This window comes from Pipra filicauda, unplaced genomic scaffold, assembly GCF_003945595.2.
Source record: "Pipra filicauda isolate LSUMZ 115617 unplaced genomic scaffold, ASM394559v2 scaffold85_size2586006_pilon, whole genome shotgun sequence".
Taxonomy (NCBI): Eukaryota; Metazoa; Chordata; class Aves; order Passeriformes; family Pipridae; genus Pipra; species Pipra filicauda.
The window spans coordinates 1,270,986-1,289,249 of record NW_024105042.1 but is presented as its reverse complement, the minus strand read 5'-3'; the positions used below and the strand labels follow the sequence as shown (position 1 = coordinate 1,289,249).

Genomic DNA, 18,264 nt, shown 5'->3' with positions numbered 1-18,264 from the left:
TATGAGATGAATGTGAAGCCAACCTAGCCAAGAAAAAGTTGGTATGACCCTAAGTCTGTTTTGGTTCATCGCAGATCTGCAGTGAAAAAGGGAAAATGCTGGGAACGATGAGGCCGGTTCTTTCAGTGGTTACACAAATGCTGCACAAAACTCTTCTCTATACCAAGGCAGGCCAGTTTCTATGCAGCTTCACTTAATTTTGAGGAAGGAGTCCTATTTCTGAGACTGCTGGAAACAGAATCAAGGCAACCCATGCAAAACTGGATCTAAAACCTGGCTAGGATAGTTTAAGAGTTCTCTCATAGGAGAAACTTCAGGAGAGCTAAGATGAAGCTCCATTTGCTTCTGAAGAAATTGTACCTACTTGACTAACAAAGCAAGACACTGAACCTGACAGCCCATGGGGCTTGTCCAATCCCAACTGTCAAACCAGAATTTCATATCTTACACGTGTACTTGCGCACACACACACTACACATGAAAGTTATGAGGTGTCTTGAAAAGACAACTTGGTCCCTCCTCTGGCTGTCTGGATTTATACTCACTGTCAGGTCAAGGAAAGCAGACCTATGGTTTTACTGCTCAAGCTGTAACATAGAGTTTCAGTAGCGTTTTCCAAATCTTCCTTATTCAATCCTCCAGATTCCCTTGGCACTGATTATTTCAGATTCCTCCTACTCTATCACCAAGGTAATAGACTTGCCCCAACATTTTCAAAGTCCTCTACTGTTGCTGCTCCTCACTGCCAGAGCCCTAATCCATCCCTTCAACCCCTTTTGCACAGCCACTTTAGCCACCTCCTCCCTCCTCTGCTCCCTTCTCAGCCTTTCAGTACACTGCTCTTGCTGAAGGCTCTTGGCACAGCAGTGCTCTGGCCCTTCAACCAGGCTCCTACCAAGCGCATACCTAGTTCAGCTGTCCCATCCTGAAGTTTAAAGTCTGTGTGCTGTACCGTGCTTTAATATCCTACTACACACTCTCACATGTTCATGTAGATTTCCCACTCCTCCAAATTCTGTGATCTTTTCCCACTCAGCCTCATGCCTTTCTTATGATGCCTCATCAGCCTGAGCAGGCTCCTTCCTCAGTGGTATCAAATAACCTGAAACTCCAAAATCTTTCCTAAAATAAGACTTACCTACCCTGATTTCCTGCCTTACCAAACAAGCTTAGTTTTAGTCCTTCTCTGAAAGCTTTTAAAAATACTAAATAAGTATCATTTTTCACTGTGAAAACCCCTTCGGTCGCAATAAGATGCGTGCCAAATTGCCACTTGCCCAGGTTCCTTTGATACACAGATCTCCTTCTCTTTGTTTAGGCTGTAAACTATCTGGGACAGGAACCGTGTCTTGAAACAGCTTAAATACCATGCACATTTCCAGCCCTGCATAATCAGTGTCATCTTTCCCAGGCAAATGGCCAGTGCTCATACATTTCTGCTTCCACATTCTGAGCACCCCATTTCACATGCCTCTCCTTCACCTCTTTTTTGTACGTTTGCTCTTTTCTGCCTCCATTAAAAAGTGTAGAAGTTATCTGCAGCACTTCAGGAACCAACCAAATAAGGGAGTAATTTCCTTTGCTCAGCTGGTGCTTGTACATGCCCCCAACTTTCCGTGACCCCATCCTTGTTTGATATGCCAGCAGGGGTGGGGGTAGGGGGGAACTGGTCTAGAAATTAGCCAATTAATGATTTCTCAGCAAAATGCAACAGCCCCAAACCTACATCTTCCAAACCACAGAAGAATTTTCTTTCAAAATACTTTCCCCTCAGTCAGCAGTCTGCACTCGCCCTCCCCCACTCCTCCGCTCCACCCCCCCTTTGTCAGACCTGCTTCTGGAAAAAGTCTCCCTGTTCCAGAGAGCATTAATTCAACATGGTCTTTGTTTTACTTGCCTAAATATGCAGCAGAGAAAATAACTGTCCACGGTTATCAAATCTGTTCATCTGCAGACAGGAGCTCTTCAGCCTTTGTCCTTACCCCCCACCACCACCTTTTTTGTTTGAAATAACAGAAAACCTTATGTCAACAGATAGAAAAGAACAATAACGACATTTCTTTTAAACAGTTTAGTATTGCGCGTGCTCTTTCTTCAACCAGCAAGAGGCAATAAACGTTTACTACTTTCCTTGGAGAACAGAGGGAGAAAAAAAAACAACCAAAGGAAAGAACAAACTAAGTCTGAAGCTGCTCTGTGCTGGTTTGATTTAACACAGTAGTGTCACTCACAGCCTTTCTGTGAGTGAGAAACGTTTCATCAGCATCAAGGACAAACAGGAAAAGAGTGAAAACAAAGGGAGAAGTCCCATGGGTAATGAGGGGGCTGTCAAAGAGGGCAGAACAGCTCTTGTGAGATGCAGGAAAGGGTAAGGGTGTACAAGCAGACCAAGACAGGTTGGATTACCAATATTGATCAAGTGCTCTTTCCACAGATCTAAAATTGGCTGCAGAACCACCCACCTGGGCTAGGACATGAGGTTTCAGTATCAAGACCAACTCAAGATAGGGTTCAATTATCAAAACCACTGGGTTACATGGCTGCCTACTCTTTACACAGTGTCCAGCTCTCTCCATCAAGGTCCTGCTCTCCCTAAGATAGGCAAGCAGTTGGAAGAGCTATAGGTTCCAAGTTCTAACTTTAACTCTTTCAATGAATAGTTTATTCCTTGTACTAGGAGCTACTCTTAAATAATAGGCTCATTTGGCAGAAAATTCACCCCATATGTTGCTATATTGTTGGTATGAATAATTTAAAGTACTTTCCTGCATTGTAACAGGATGGGCACAAAACAGAGCAGCAAAAACTTATGTCAGATATCTGTCATAAAAGACAGGCATGTAAATCCCCAGTTTTACCAATCAAACTGTAAAAGCACAAATGACTTTCCATTAAATTAGCCTGTAAAAAAATCCCAAGTTCCCTGCCAGGGGAAGTTCCAAAAAAAAAAAAAAATCCATATTTAGAATTACTATTTAACCCAGTACAAAACATGAACTCTGCAGCTTGCAGGTCTTAACGAGTGTCAAGACCGAGGAAAACTATAAACTTTCAGGCTTCTCACAACCTGTATTTGTATTACTGGAGTTTCACATAATGTATAGGAAAAAGTTTAGAAAATGTACCACATTTAAAAACATTTATCATAAAAAAAATGCAAGCTTTGCAACTACATAAGAAACATAAACCAATGTAATCTCTTAGATCTGGGCACACCACAGACCATTTTAAAGAGAAAAGTTCAGCAACAAAAGTCATCTGTTTCTCTTTGTAGAAACAGACTACAGCTGTTCTCTTTGCAGTTTTTTTTAGCTTTAAAAAAAAGGAGTACTACCATGATATTCAATAATTTGTCTTTCATGTTTCTTATTCACAGACCCAGTAACATTGCTTCCAAATATCTGAAGTTCAGGGGTGCTTAGCCTCTTCAAATGACTTTGTAAAGAATAGAAATAAATAAGTCATATGCTACCCCTAGTAATTCTCCTCCATTAGGCGGTCTGTAACAGGGAAGCAAACATCCTTCCTTTCTGCATTCAGGCTTTTCCAGCGTTTTTAATAACCAAGTTACTTAGAAAATCCTGGCCTTCAGAAACAATGCTTAATTCCTTCAGTTCTGGCCTTAAAATGATTCTATCACAGACCTAGTTGATAAAAATGCTAATTAGTGGTACCCCAGTGTAAATATAAAGGGAAGCATCCTTTACAGCTTGCTTTTAAACTCCAGTGAACTCTCGGAACTAACCCAACAGCAGGGACTATCTCAAGCAGAATATCGCTGGGTGGGAAGAATTTCAGCCAAAATGTTTAATTGAGTTTATTTCCAAGGAAGAGGCCAAGTGGGGGAGGGGAAGCTGTTTTGCTTGTATTAAAGAATTCTGGCAACCTCTTGTTCTAACAGCTCTAGTTCTTCTGCACTTCGGAGCAGGGACTTGAAGGTTGGCAGGGGGGTGAGTGCATACACTTCATGCATTCTGTCATTTCCCTGCAAACCCACCCAAATTTGGCCTTGTTGGAAGTCTTTTGGGCTGGAATGGGAGGGAAAGAAGGGAGAAAATATCTCCTGACCTCATATAAACTGTGCTCTGTTAGGAAACAGCAGGCTGGACACCCAGAGAGACTCATACTTTCAACAACTGCAGTTTGAAAGGCATAGATGTCTGTACAGGCTACAGCTATGCCAGAGGACGAAGCCACTGTCTCCAACCTGTGCCCAAACATTCAAATCACTTTCTTTACTCCCAATGAGCCTGCTCTTGTAAGAGCTCCCTAACCTACTATTTCTGGTGAGATTAAACAACTTACTTTTAGCCAGCCTGGCTATTTGTGGCTGAAATGCATTGAAGAGACCTTATAGAAGCAGCTCAGCCAAAGAGGGTGCCCCAAACCTTGGACGGAATCATAGAATGCCACAGTTTGTGGCAAGTTCAAGTGCTAAGATTTAGTTTGAGTTAAAGCACATATTCTCCAACACACTCAAAAAACCCCAGCACTTTTTGGGCCTAATAGGGAAGAAACTGTTATGAAGCAAGAAAAAAGCAGGAATGGAAGAGATTAGGGGAGCCTGTGGTGGGGAAAATTGCCAAGGAAGACACTGACACTGGTCAGAGGGCAGGTCTGGAGAAGTTGCACACAGATGGTGGGCATCAGAATGCAAGAGTGAAAACTTGGGAATGCAACTTAGGTTCTTGAGTCTTACCAGCTGACTATGCTAAGGGACTGGTCATGCTGTGTCAATATTTTATGGAGCTTTGTTTGCAATATTGTATGAATATGAAAGGATGTATTTGTTGACACCAGTAAACAAATTGTTTAGAAAACTGATTCCCACAAATTATCCCAGAAAAATTGCCAGGAAGCATCTGGCAGAGTTTGACAAAGCAAAATAAGTAGCTCCCAAACTCTTGGGGTACAGAAATAAGCACAACTTCTTTTTCATAAGCCAGCATGTGTGCTTATGAGGGTTTTTTTGGTGCCTTCAGGGTGTATTTGGTGGCTGAAAAGCAAGACTTCATCTTTTGAAGGTAGTTCCAGTTGCTGCAGGGTCAAGCTACGGTAGGAAGAACGCTGCTCTTGTTGTTTTGGTTTCCTCAATAATAATTTGAAACAAAGTTAAAGGGTCACTGAAAAGCTGTGTGCGCTTGAGACATATGAGACTGCACGTAGAACCATCATCAAATCCAGAAGGTAAATTTGCTACTTTAAAAGTACATTCTCTCCTTAACAGGAAAAGGCACCTTTTCCTCAACTGGGAATTATCTCTGGTGCTTACATTTGGATCCATGCCCTCAGGAAGGTCATCTGAAAGTTACACAGAGGTGTGAATGTGCTTTGTCCTGCACCTTTCCTTTTTAAAGCGCAACAAATACTACATTTGGATCCTTTTGCAAGTAGAGGGGGAGATAGAAAGGGGTACCCTCCTTTACTCTGGGAAAGATGACTCACATGCACTGGAGAAGTACTTGGTTTGGAAGGCTTTACAAACACAGCTTCACCTAAAGACGAGGTGTTCCCCCCACCCTGCCACGCTCACTGTTAGATCAGTGAAAGTTAGAAAAAAAAAAAATTTAAAATGCTGCTACTGATAGTATTCAGAACACCTAGAAATACCAAAACCTCCCAAAAGTTCTGAACTCTCTCTTTAGTATCAAGGACTGCTTGCAAGGAAGAGAGGGGACTAAAACTGGAATGATTTTCATCTTTCCACACCACTATGCACTTTTCCAGCGCGCACATCTCTTACCATGGCTTTTTGGCATTCGACCCATTTTAATGGCCCTGAAAGTACCACTTGTGCTTATTGAGGTAGGAAAGACTGAGTACAAATATGCCCAAAGTTAAACCACAACAGATGTGATCTTCCCAACAGAATGAAGAATCAGACTGCAGAGTTACCCTTGGCTACTTAGGCCTCCAGCTCCCAGGGTGCCTAATCCTGGCTCCAAGATACCCTCAAGCTGAAATCCACATCTGAACTCTGGAGCTTCTCTCTACCAGAGTGCCAAATATGCAGATTCCAACACACAACAGCGAAAGCTGCAGTATGGCTTTTGGAGCACCCTCAGTGGCCGGTGCCATAGGAAACTATTAATTCACCTCGACTCTGCTGCCTGTTGACTATCCCGCCCAGCGTCCATCGCCGGTCCAGGCGTCTCAGGTGAGCCTTGCGTCGCTTAGAAACTAGTTTGGAACATGGATGGAGACAAAACAAAGGAAAAAAAAGAAAGAAAAAAAAAATGGAGGGATGAGGAATAAAAACAAAACATGGCATTAACAAGCACTGGTCTTGTTAGTGGAAATGGATTAGGCAGGATGCAGATGTTTTTAGTTTATACAGTACAGTGGAACAAGTTATCTTCTTGAGCCTGAGTAACATGAACCATGCAGAACTGTAACAAATTGCAACTCTTGCTATTGGCTTTTCTCAAAAACAAAGCCCAGAAAACCCAAAAAACATATACACCCCGCAAAACAACTATACAACTTGTCCAAGGAGGGTGCAGTGGCAGTTGCATCTCCTAATTTGGCTGCATTATCTCTGGGGAATTCACTCTATTGCATACAACATCAAATCCAACAGGGTTCTAATCCTCTCTAAGCAAAATCATCACACCATAAACAAATCCAAAAAAAAGAAAAAAAAAAAAGCTTTTCTTACGTGAGTTCCCTTAGAACAGCAGCACTCAGGAATGGAACCCAAGGGAAAAGTGTCTGATGTCACCTTGCTTGCAAGACGTGACTTGCAATCACTGCCACAGTTAATTCTCATGATTAAAACTTCTAATATACAGATTACAAATGTGAGGAAAATCCTAACCTTGTAATTATCAAGCAGGCTCAAGAAGCTAACAAGCCAGGACTGGGTATTAGCTACACACTGAAACAATAATTTATGCTTAAACTATAAACAAAGATGAAACACTTATGGAAATGGCATTGTGAGAGCAGCTGTGCACAGAGGACACCACTTGCTTTCTGGACTGCATACTTAGATCTGTACTCAGTTCCTTCTTCTGCCTGTACAGGACCCATTGGACTGGCACAGAGACATAGACAAACACTTCTGGTTTTCCACTCAAGGGCTTCCATGCTAATTTGGCAACTACTGCAGGGGTGCTTGATGCTGCCACAAAGCAATGCAAAATATTGCACATCAGCGACAGCTGAAGTCCAAACACAGTCATTTTACTAGTGATGCTGGGAAGCTGTTAATAAATTCTGATATCACATCATTAATTATCACTCAATTCTTCTTACGTGCACTTATTTAGGGAATATACCGTTACACTGGAGTAGAACCCTAGTCTTCTAAACACCGTTGTGTAAAATGTTTACCCCCATTTTTCTTAATTGTCTCATCATGGAGTAGACACCATTGTCTTCTAGAACTATGTTTTGTCTTCTAGAACTATGTTCTGTAGAAACTCAGACACAGCAAAATTGACTGGGGAGTCATTAGCTGAACAACAACAAAAAAAAAAACAACCAAAAACCAAACAGACAAAAAACCCCCAAACTTTACCAAAAAGTGGCTTTTGACTTTCTGTCCTTTATCAGGGGATAAGCCCCTCTGTCAGGGGCTTAGACAGACTTTTGCACCCAGCTCACTCTCCTTAATTTCTTGTCTTTGCTGTAAGGCCTAAACCTCTCCATGTCACCCTAAGCAGAGGTGCAGTGTTGAACAGACACAATATCTAGTTTGTGTACTCTGTACTTCCCCTTTAGTCCTATGTTGTCAAAAAACAACCACAAATTTTCAGAGGAGCTGACTATCAAGTTCATAGATTGCTGTGGTTTTGGCTAATGGAAATCGGTGATCCTCTCGGAAGCCCATGGTGGGACAGAAGATGAGAGGGTTTAACCTGGTGACTTTCTCCAAATCGACAGGACATTAGACTGCCAGGTTCACACATTCTACACAAGAGGCAACACAGGACACCTCACTAGACACACAGATTATAGCAGAGAGAGAAGTTAACTTCACAGTAAGGTTGCCTGCAGTAGGAGATTTCTGAACGAGAAAGGAGGAAATGAAAGATATTGAACATAAATGCTTGCAGAAAGGAGGGGTCCAGAAGGTGTAGAAACTAGCTGCAGGTGTCAGCATAGAGCAGTCACCTTGCTAATTGCTCACACTGGGACTTCGGAGGATTTGGTCATCCAGGAGCACCCCTTAAAAACAGTGGGTCACACAGATCCACCACACTGTGTCCTCATAACATACAACTATCCCCAATGACAGCCCTCATATCCCAATGATGCTTTTGTACAAGTCAGAGTTTTTTACTCCTCAATGATATTGAATTTTGCCATTTGATCCCAGATTTAGACTTGGTTGGTCATGCCACAGTTAGTCACCAAAAAGGTTGTTTATCAACAAGTGTCTAAACCTTTCCAGAGAGTATTTTAACATGTTTACTTTATCAGCTCCTGTAGCTGCTGAATGTTTCTTTAGATTGCTTTCTGAATGTTTTCCAACCCTTGCAAGATGGTGTTGGTCTAAACACTGGCCCAGGTAACAGTCAGCTGTCTGCCTTCATCCTGACAAAAGATGTTGTGCAGGCTCAGATACAGGGAGGAAACACTTCTGTCTTTCTCAAGGAACAGATTATTTAAACAGAGACATATGAAAATATTACTGCTATGTAGAGGCAGAATTATTAATAATCTGTGTTCAGCACCTCCTTATCTGTACAAGCGCCTGCCACAGCAGAGCAGAATTCTGGGTCTGCCTGGATTGTGGTCTTGTTCCAGGCCCGCCCGTGCAAACGGGGAGGACCAAGAATCTGATACAGAAAGCTCCTACATGAGTGTTGCTGCCCTTTCAAAGTCACTCTGAAACTTGTGTGAACTCTAAATTTAGGGGCTAGGGCACTTAATCCACTTAAAGTGCCTTCCTCCTCAGTTATATCAGAGCCCGCTTCTCCTGCCTACTGAGAGTTGGCAAGTTTTCTGTCTAAGTAGGTTCACTTTTATAACTTTCTTAAAGAGAGTGAACCTGAGTCATTCTTTCCTCACTTATGAAACAATTATATGGAGAAGAATAGCCCAAGCAAAGAAGAACTGGAGGGGAAAAACAACGAACACAAGAAGTCTCAGTTTATATGGTTAATAACATAAACCAAAGTTACTGCAAAGCAAGCAAAACCTGAGGCACATCAAGGCAGCTGTGGAGGTAATGCAATTAGATTTGTCACTGAGGTGGAACTGAACAGAAAGGGAAGAACAGTCTCGGGTTTCAGCATATCTGGATTTGGAGTAAGGCAGGGAGCAGGACTGCTGACCACAGTTGAAGAGAGCAGTGTAACGGATTAAAAGAGACCGAGAGGAAAGAGATAAGGAACATTTGATGGATTTGCCACTATCCAGGATAGACTGCTCTGTGGCAACATCCCTGTGCAGAGTACACTCCAGAGGGCAACACGAAAGGTGAAGGAGAGCTTGAAATAAAAGCAGTTTAAGCAATAAAGCTGTCAAGCATGCACCTTGTTTAAGAGTCAGGAAAAGGGAGGAAGCTACAGACCAACAGATGAGGCATTCTTCAATGCTTGCAGACGAGAGTAGCAAGTTTTTGTTCTTTACTAACAAGGAAACTTTACTAACTGCTTTTGCATTCGCTGAGATGTTGCATCATACCAGACTGGTCCTGACCTACCAGTCTACAGCCAGTCTGTCTCTAAACCCTAAGTGACCCAGGATATGGGTAGATTTGAGCAGGAAAAAATGAGTTACAGAGAAAGAGATTTCAATAAGCCACAGATGTCACCCCTGGGGCCCAGCACAGTTATGTTTTGCCTGTGTGCTCTCTTAATGGGCAGATGGTCACCCCAACACATCTCTAAGCCTCCTGCCTGTGCTAAGGAAAGGTCAGCTGAGTTTCCACATACATTTTACATAAGTGTAACGTCAAGAGCACCTAGATTTAGCAAGACATTCATTAGAATAGAGTAAATAATAATAAAAGTGTCCTTTGTACACAGTTGCTACATGAGAATTCCGTTAAGATGTGGTTAGTCTTTCATAATGGAACTAAGGAATATGTGAGGCTGTACTATTCCATCTCTGGAACCTGAATTAAGCATATTTAGTAAAAAGAAAAAAAAAAAATAGCAGTGCAGCTAAATACATATCATGACAAATGGCATCTCACTTTTAACAGAATGAGACCACACCAAATAAAATTACCTTTCCACACAACCACAGACCACAGCAAACAGCAGTAAAACTAGTTTCAAAGATTAATTAAAAAAAAAGAAAAGTTACGAGAAGGAACAATTGAAGTTAAATCTCACTCCTTTCAATGGTCTGTGGCTCTATCATGCATCTTCTTCCAATTAGAAGCTCTCGCTTGTGTAATTTCTGCAAACAAGCCATGCAAGTTCTCTCCTTCCATGGACACTACCAGAACAAACTGCTTGGACTTGCAAATAAGTTGTTTGTCTACTTTTTAAGGGTATTATAATGAGCATCATTTCATCTTTTGAACCTTTCGTCACACTCATTGTCCAAGCTGGTCACAAAGAGATTACAGACATAATACTTCACTCCAATTTCTTCTGCAACAATTTATTTACTGATACAAGATGGGAGAAGAGGTTACTGCACTGGATTAACAGCCATAAGTGGCAGCAAGAGTTTTCCAAGTTTTCCTCTGAGGGAAAAAAGCATAGAGCAAGTGAATATCTATTTCTCCTTGATGACAAAAAGCTTTCCATACCTTCCCCAAATTTAGATGTGTTGATGTCAGAGTCATCTCTGGTTCCATTTTGGGATTCCAGGTATGTAGCAGGGACCCATCCCTGCTCCTCTGCTGTGCTCACAAACCACCAACCTACAAAAAGAAATTAAAGAAGTCAACATTAAGAGGAGCAAGAACAGTAAATTGCTACCAAGAAGATGGTGGTGTCAGCAGCTTCAGTGCAGGTTTGAGTTATTCTGCAGTTTCCTAGAATGAGAAGGGCTTTAGTCCTATTGTACCATTTCTATCAGATACTCTCCCAGTGGTAAAAAACGGGTGCAACGGAGCAAATGACAATTTATTTTAAGAAACTCAAAGTCCAACCACAACAACTTTGATTCAAGTTCTGTAATTCAGTTTTTCCAAGCTGGTCTTGCCACATGTACACGTATATCTACAGTATCAAAACACTTCGTATGTGAATATATGTATGTGTGAACGTACCTGAAACAGCACAAATGCTGCCCAAATCCTAATACGAAGCATTACAGAAGTCAAATGATGGAAATAGGAAACACTTTAGTAGAAGGGCAGAGATTTCAGAACAGGATACAAAAGTGCTTCAAGAGCACTTGTAACCACAGCTGGTGTTTAAAAAACATGACCTGAATTCAATGCCTTGCAAAGCTGGAAAGTACTGCACAGAACAGAAATAGGAGAGAAAAAGCTAACTGAAATGTGACTTCAGGTAATGAGTGCCAGTTATTTGTCTTCCCACCTGTACATCCAAATTTTTACCACTATCTATAAAAATGTTAGGTATTCACCAGCTATAGGGATATAACCTTTCAGTCATATCTGTGGATGGATGAATAAAATTATAGGCAAACCAACTTCAGACTAAATACATTCCAACCACAACTATCCTTGCCTCTTTTCTTGCTTGGCTACACTGATTTATGGAATCCTCTGCTACTTTTGATGTAGACTCACTCAGCCAAGAACTTCCTGCTCTAAGATATGAACACAACTAGATTCTCCTCCATTCAGACAAGGTCCAGGTTAAGATAATAGGACAATAAAAAGTCTAACAGGTAAGCAAACCACTTCTGTTGTTTTCTGTAATCTCCCAGTTTCCCTCCAAAAACACAAGCTGCTTTGTCAGGACAATGCAAACTTTTATCCAATACCAGTCTTCCAGACTCCCCAAAGGGAGTTGGGAAAACAGCTATTTCTGTACATGCATCTCAAAACAGTTTAAAGACTTTAATGGCTGTCATAAACACACCAAATTTCACAGAAGACTCCCAAGCCTGCCTGTGATAAGCAAAGGCACCATCTTGGTCTGTGAATAGATGGGCATGAACACTGGTTAGTTTATGGAGGGGCAAAGCCCCGAGCTGGGTGATAGCCACACAGTTCTCCCACAGTTGGGATGTCACAGCCTGAGCCCAGCGAGGGGGAAGAGAAGGTCCTGGGCTGGGCTCTGCTGCCATGCCACATGCAACTGTCTTTAAAGAAAAAAACCACCCTCCTGAAACAATGCTCAAGTGTTCATGCTAAAAGTCACCCAAGTTCATGCCAAATCCTGTCATGGAAGATTTTACCAGAGAACAGTAGTTACAAACCCGGTTTTGCTCCCTGGGGCATGTGGGTGGGAGATAATGTGCCCCAAACAATAACCCCTCACTTGCCTCCATGCAGCTCCTAGGCAGCTCTATTTATTTACTCTCCAAACTCAGACATGGATTTCCATCTTCTGGCCCAGCAGAGGTTTGGAAACTTTGCTTCACAAGGCTCATGGTTGGAAAGTTTAAATTTAGTTATTCTCCCTCAGCAGGAGGTGGATTCTCCTGCCACGAAGCCCACAGCAGCGAACATGCAGGATCTGCCAGACCGTTTCAAAAACACGTCTTCGTGGTTGTTCCTTATTTCACTACTAACGTATCGACACGGGTAGCAAACACAGTTTAACATACAGTTATAATTAGGCACAAAATGTGAGAAGCTGGCTTTCAGCTGATATCAATTAGCCTGGAATAGTTTACGTAAACTCTTCCTCAGAAAGAAATTAAGCACAATCGCAGAAAAGACTTGCCTAACTTAAAAAATGTACCTTTGGGCCAAATTCAAACCATGGTAAAAACTTCTTTGGAGAGTTGGATCACACTTGCTTGACGCCAACCCAGTGCTAGCCCATTTCACAATACAGCTCCTCTGGTTTGGCTCCTTGAGCTGCACAGTGGCCTCAGAGCCGAGTTTAGGTCTTGTGTTTGGGGCCACAGAGTAGCTGAGCCTCCATCCAAAAGGGCTCCCTGCCAAGAGAATACCCCTTGCCCTCATGCCTAGGTATGCACTTGCACATATGCCTCTCTCACATCACCATGCCTCCCTACTGCCATTCCTAGCTCCTGAAAGACCTCAGCAAGGAAAACTCATGACTCTGATCTTGGGAACAGGTTCCAGTGTAACAGCTGGAGATCGAGTCACATTTGAGCTACGTTACAGACAAGTAACTCAACCAAATCCAGCGCCATGTGCAGACAGAGCATATAAGAGTCCAGCTGAGGTTTTAAGCTGCTTTGATTCTTCAAGCAATGACTAAGGCTAAAGCTTCTAATCACCACAGAACTCATGAAAGTTATCATTTCTTTCTAAAGGTTTCCTTTATAAACTCTGTGCAAGGATAAAGCATAAATGAGAGATCTCCACAACTACTGAGAAATCAGCAGCATCTGTCCAAGTTCAGGAAAAAACAGCCCCAACTCTGAAATTCTCTTCTCCCATTTCAAGCTTGTTTCTCAAAAAGACAAAAGAAAGGCTTTAATGTAGCTCGTTGAAATAGCACATCTACACAAAAAAGGTGTGTTTTACTTAAACAACCCAAACAACTGAGAAGACTGAGAAACTTTCAGCAACACACCCTGGCAACAGAGAAGTCACAAATGGATACTCACAAGCAAGATGTGCAAGGTCTTAGAGCAGCCGAGCAGACACTGCAAAGGCAGCACACCCCTTATGAGACCAAAACCTGAATTATGATGGCACATCCAAGCCATAACCTCCCAGAAAGGAAATTGCAAGAATTGACTCCTAGCAGAAAATGGCAGCAGTTCCTCAACACAGCTCCTGCACGGCATCCACAAACTGCAGAACTCTGCCCAGCTGATCATGAAGTACTTGCTCTGTGCCATCCTCTCATTAGAAGCTTTGGGCAGCTGCCATTTGGAACCACCACTCCCCCCCCCCCCCCCCCCCCCCCCCAGGTTCATAGGTGTTCATGATTTGCAGACAAATTAGCCAGATTGGTCTTAGTTTGCACCATTATAGCCCTGGCTTCCTGCAAACAATCTCTTGTCCCCTCCCTGGCCATCTTTCCCAACCCAGAGCACCATAGAAATATTGTTAGAAAACTTGCTTTTGAAACACAGAACAAAACTGCATTTATTTTGAGTTCTCCCTCTATGCTGGAGTTGAGCTTGACTTCACAATTCATTATTAAAACCATTCTGCAGCAACATCTGCAGGGAATTATGTAAAGTTATCTCTGTGCACTGCCAAGCCAGTCTGAGGTTCTCTCTTGCACTCACACCATCTGTAAAAATTAGGCAGTGCTTTACAGCTTGAGTTAACCCTTACAGATGCCCCTGTCTCTCAGGCATCAAAACACAACTCTAAAGGTGATGTGGCATGGATATTTAGACTGAGACTCATCAGCTCTCATCTCTGAAGAGGATTTAAAGGGAGTCTGAGCCTCACAGAAGGCACATAAGGAGTTGTAGCCACTGTGACCAGACCAAGCTCAACTTGAGCTTTGTTGCATTACTCCAACAGTCTGAACACTAACCTCAGAATACAAATTTTTAAGGTAGGAGTGCAATTTTCTCCCCACATATGTTGCCGCTTTGGTTGGCATCTGTCAGCATCCCTTGCTGCAACCGGCAAGATGTCTCCACACCCACAGAGTCCACGGAAGCTCAGATAACTCTCAAGCATTTTACAAGTTACTGAGAAATTACCAGTTTCACTTGATATACATACATATGGCAAGTTGATGATTGCAAAATGGATTGGTCACACTGCAGAATGACTAAATGACAAAAAGACTTTGATTCTAAAAAATCATGTTCTTGCTTTTAATTTTATTCCCAATCCTCTTCTCAAAAGGCTTTTACAAAAGCAAAAGAATTAAGCAAATGTTAACCACAACATGCACCATGGGAAACTACTGGAACATAGTTAAAGGATGACATTTTAGGCAAGTTTTGCTTATCTTTACATGCATCCTTATCCAGCCATTCTTCAGTATTGTCCCTTTCTTCACGCCAACAGGGAATCAGTTATTCCCATTGAAGCTTGCCTGATCATAAGATGCTACAAATCACTTTAAGAAATAAATACATAAAATTGCAGGATAATGCTGAACATTAGTTTCTAATTCTCTCCTCAGCCACTAATTTCTCTATAGATTTTATGAGCTCAAGTAAAGTAAACAAGACTGATAGCAACACTGTTGGGCATGGATATTTCTCCTGCAGGAGTACACATTCCTCTAAACAAATACTTAAATAACACTCCATCTCTCAAGAGTCTTGAAAAAATCCCACACAAGTAGCAGTCTGGTACATTTGACATGCGCTCTTTGGGCTTCAGAGAGATGCTTTTTTAAGTCCTTCTGCCTTGGAACTATCTCAAGAGACTTTTTTTAATCCAACAACATAAACTGTCCTACAAAGCAATACTAGATGCAATTAAGTCACTTCCAGACCTGTCACACAGACCTTTTCATGCCAACAGCTGATTACTTCCCTTCAGAGATATGATCTGCTTCATTAGAAAATAGCTAAGGTAAGAGTATTGCTGCACAGCTGAAGGCACTTGGCTTTTTCCACCCCCTAGAGCTTGTCCCACACCGTACATATATATTTGATAAACATAGGGCAGCCAATCATAATTGCCTCCGACAGACCTCTAAAGAATGCGTAGAAGTGGAAACAGAAAGGCACCAGGAGTGGCATTCTACAAGACGGATTTTTCTGCAGTAAGATTATGCTCACACCCACTTCTGTGCCTGTATGCTGTTAGACACTACTGTCCATACTGGCTCTGCTCGCTGTAAAGGGCTATTTCAGTCCCACACACTTGGCAAAGGCACTAGATTGAAACCACTGAATTCATATGAAGGCCAGTGTTCAATTTCTGAGAATTTTATCCTTACAATTCACAGAAGAGGCATCTTTCTTTTAAATATGGAGATACATGCAAGAGGTCTTTCTAGCATAGAGCTGACTTCAGTTTAGGGTACAGAAGTCCGTGCACGAGTCACTGCAAGGCGGACTAAGGCTGTCTTCTCAAGATGAATTATTAAAGCTGGTGAAATATTAAAGGCAGCTTTCACCTCAAAACACATAATGTTTTCCAGCCTGTGTGCACTGCAGACTTCACTGCAACCACTACTCAACAGTGAAGCAATGTTTTTCTACTTCTAAAGATGAAAGTGGGGCTCAGAGACATGCTCAAGGAAGAAAGATGTGCTTGTGGTAGACATCCTACTTGAACACAATTAAGATCCACAGCACAGGTTCACAGCCTTTTATGTGCCATGCCCAAAGCAGACTGGGCCATATGTTAGGATTCCAGATCAACCACATGATCCTTCCATCCAGTTCACGCCCTAGAGCTACATGCTGGGAGCATGGTTCATCAGGGAAACTCCACCTCCCAGAGGAAGTATTGCAACCCCAAATGTCTGTGCTTGACAGTCAAGAGTGAAGGTTGTTACCTTGCAACTACTGTGGGTGCACTAAGTACTGCTTTAGGAACTCAGGAACAAAACTCATCAGCCCAAGTTACTGCTTAACTCCAAGAGGTTTTTCAATTTGCTGAGGAAATAACCCAAGAGGCCACAGCGCTGTGATAGGGCAGAGTTGTTGGCTTTTTCACATAAGAGAAAAGAGAAAAAAGGATCACAGTTGTCACTACTTTCCTGGTAACCCAGCACAGGAAATTTGACCTTCTATATGGGTTATGAAACAGGCCTTCTACCAGAGCATTAAAAAACTGAATGAAGAATTATAACCACATAAACTCTGGTTTTCTCAAAAAAAATAAAAAGCATCTAAAATGTAATAAGCAAACATTTTGTTCCCAGTACCAAGAACATCTGAAGGACATACTTTAGAAACCACACACCTGATCGCTGTTCAACAGTGGTCACACAGCCACAGACTACGTTCTGCCCAGTAAGCTACCCTCAATATTTAAAAATGAGCAATAGTTTTAACATTTAGGGAAGAGAGAACACATTGAAGGTGGATGAGAGGCTGCACACTCCTGTGCCTTGCTCCAGTGTTCAACTGAAAATTTACAGGTGTCCCTACAAAAACATAATAGGAACCTAACCTCAAGAGCATCACTTTGGAATCCTGACAACTCAATGCACATATGGAGTGCCCCTGGAAACATTTTTCTTTCCCTCCTTAGGGAGGGTCTGAAAGCTGAGTTGTGTTCTTATCAGAGTACAGGCTGCAGCAGTTTTTGCTTAATTTGGTGATTGAAACAACACTTGAGGGCTTTCTGAGGAGAGAGAGATGATGGGGAGCAGGAGGAGGTGGGGACTTCTGGAAGGCTGGACTCTGTTGATATCATTTTTTGGCTATTAACACAGCAGCATTTTGCCTTATGAAGCTAAAAGTTGGACTAGAGACCAAGAGCTGAGACCACAGTTTGCTGTTCTCCACCAATACTTGACTGTAACTGCAAATGCTTAGGACTCAGCAGCAGCTGAGGGAATTGAAGTCCTTGCACTGCTTTTGGTGTTACTGAGTTCAAGGAAAATAGAAGTGAATCCCAGTGGAGGGCTGTAACATGTTCTTCCTGCAACAACTGGTTATTAAGGTAACTATAGTTGGATTTGCTATCCTAATCCTTCCAGTCTGTCTTCTTACACTTCTACTAACAATCTTGTGACATTTGTAGATAGAGACTTCTCAGCTGTGCTGTTAGCAAATCCCATTGCTGCTGTACTCCAGTTCCTGCAGTTGCAGAGCTGGCTAGCATGGAGAGCCCACTACATGTGAATAAATATCCCAGTTATTGCTGCCATACAGGTTTTTCCTGGACCAAAGGCAGCTGACTAGGTGTGTACATAAGTGCTTGATACAGAGTCCCAAAGTGCATCGCAGATTCTGGCTGAAATATCTAGCTTACTTGGATTTGTTTCACATCACATTATGTGCATAAATACATATGTATATATGTGGAAATTCACACCCTGATCTCTGCACTCAAATACATATTACCCCAGTCTTCTATTGTGTTTCCTTGTACTTTTGGAAAAAGCAGAAGTGATCAGAACATGGGAAAAGTTCATGGGAAAACAGAAAACTGGATAATATACAACTCAGCTCTAATACTTTATGGGTTACATCACTAGTAGAGACATTGGATATTCTGAGTATTAGACAACTAGGAAATACCACATTACTGTATTTATTCAAATCTTACAAGCTAGTAGGCAACAAGCCTTTCAAAGGTGCACATTCAAATAAATACATATATTTATCTCTCATTACAGTTGTGACTTC

At 42.0% G+C, this 18,264-nt stretch overlaps 1 protein-coding gene across 2 annotated transcripts in view; it reads right to left on the bottom strand.

Moving 5' to 3' along the window:
• The window catches only part of SH3PXD2A (SH3 and PX domains 2A), a 246,803-nt gene that overhangs the window by 14,920 nt on the left and 213,619 nt on the right, over window positions 1-18,264 (bottom strand). Inside the window, exons 9-10 of one of the 2 annotated variants that reach the window (XM_039390702.1) lie at window positions 10,718-10,831; window positions 6,097-6,180 (exon numbers count right to left, since the gene is read on the bottom strand). In XM_039390702.1, coding sequence (XP_039246636.1) covers window positions 6,097-6,180; window positions 10,718-10,831 — 198 coding nt within the window. The remainder of the gene's footprint in view (window positions 1-6,096; window positions 6,181-10,717; window positions 10,832-18,264) is intronic. The other variant, XM_027738618.2, reaches the window with a different exon arrangement.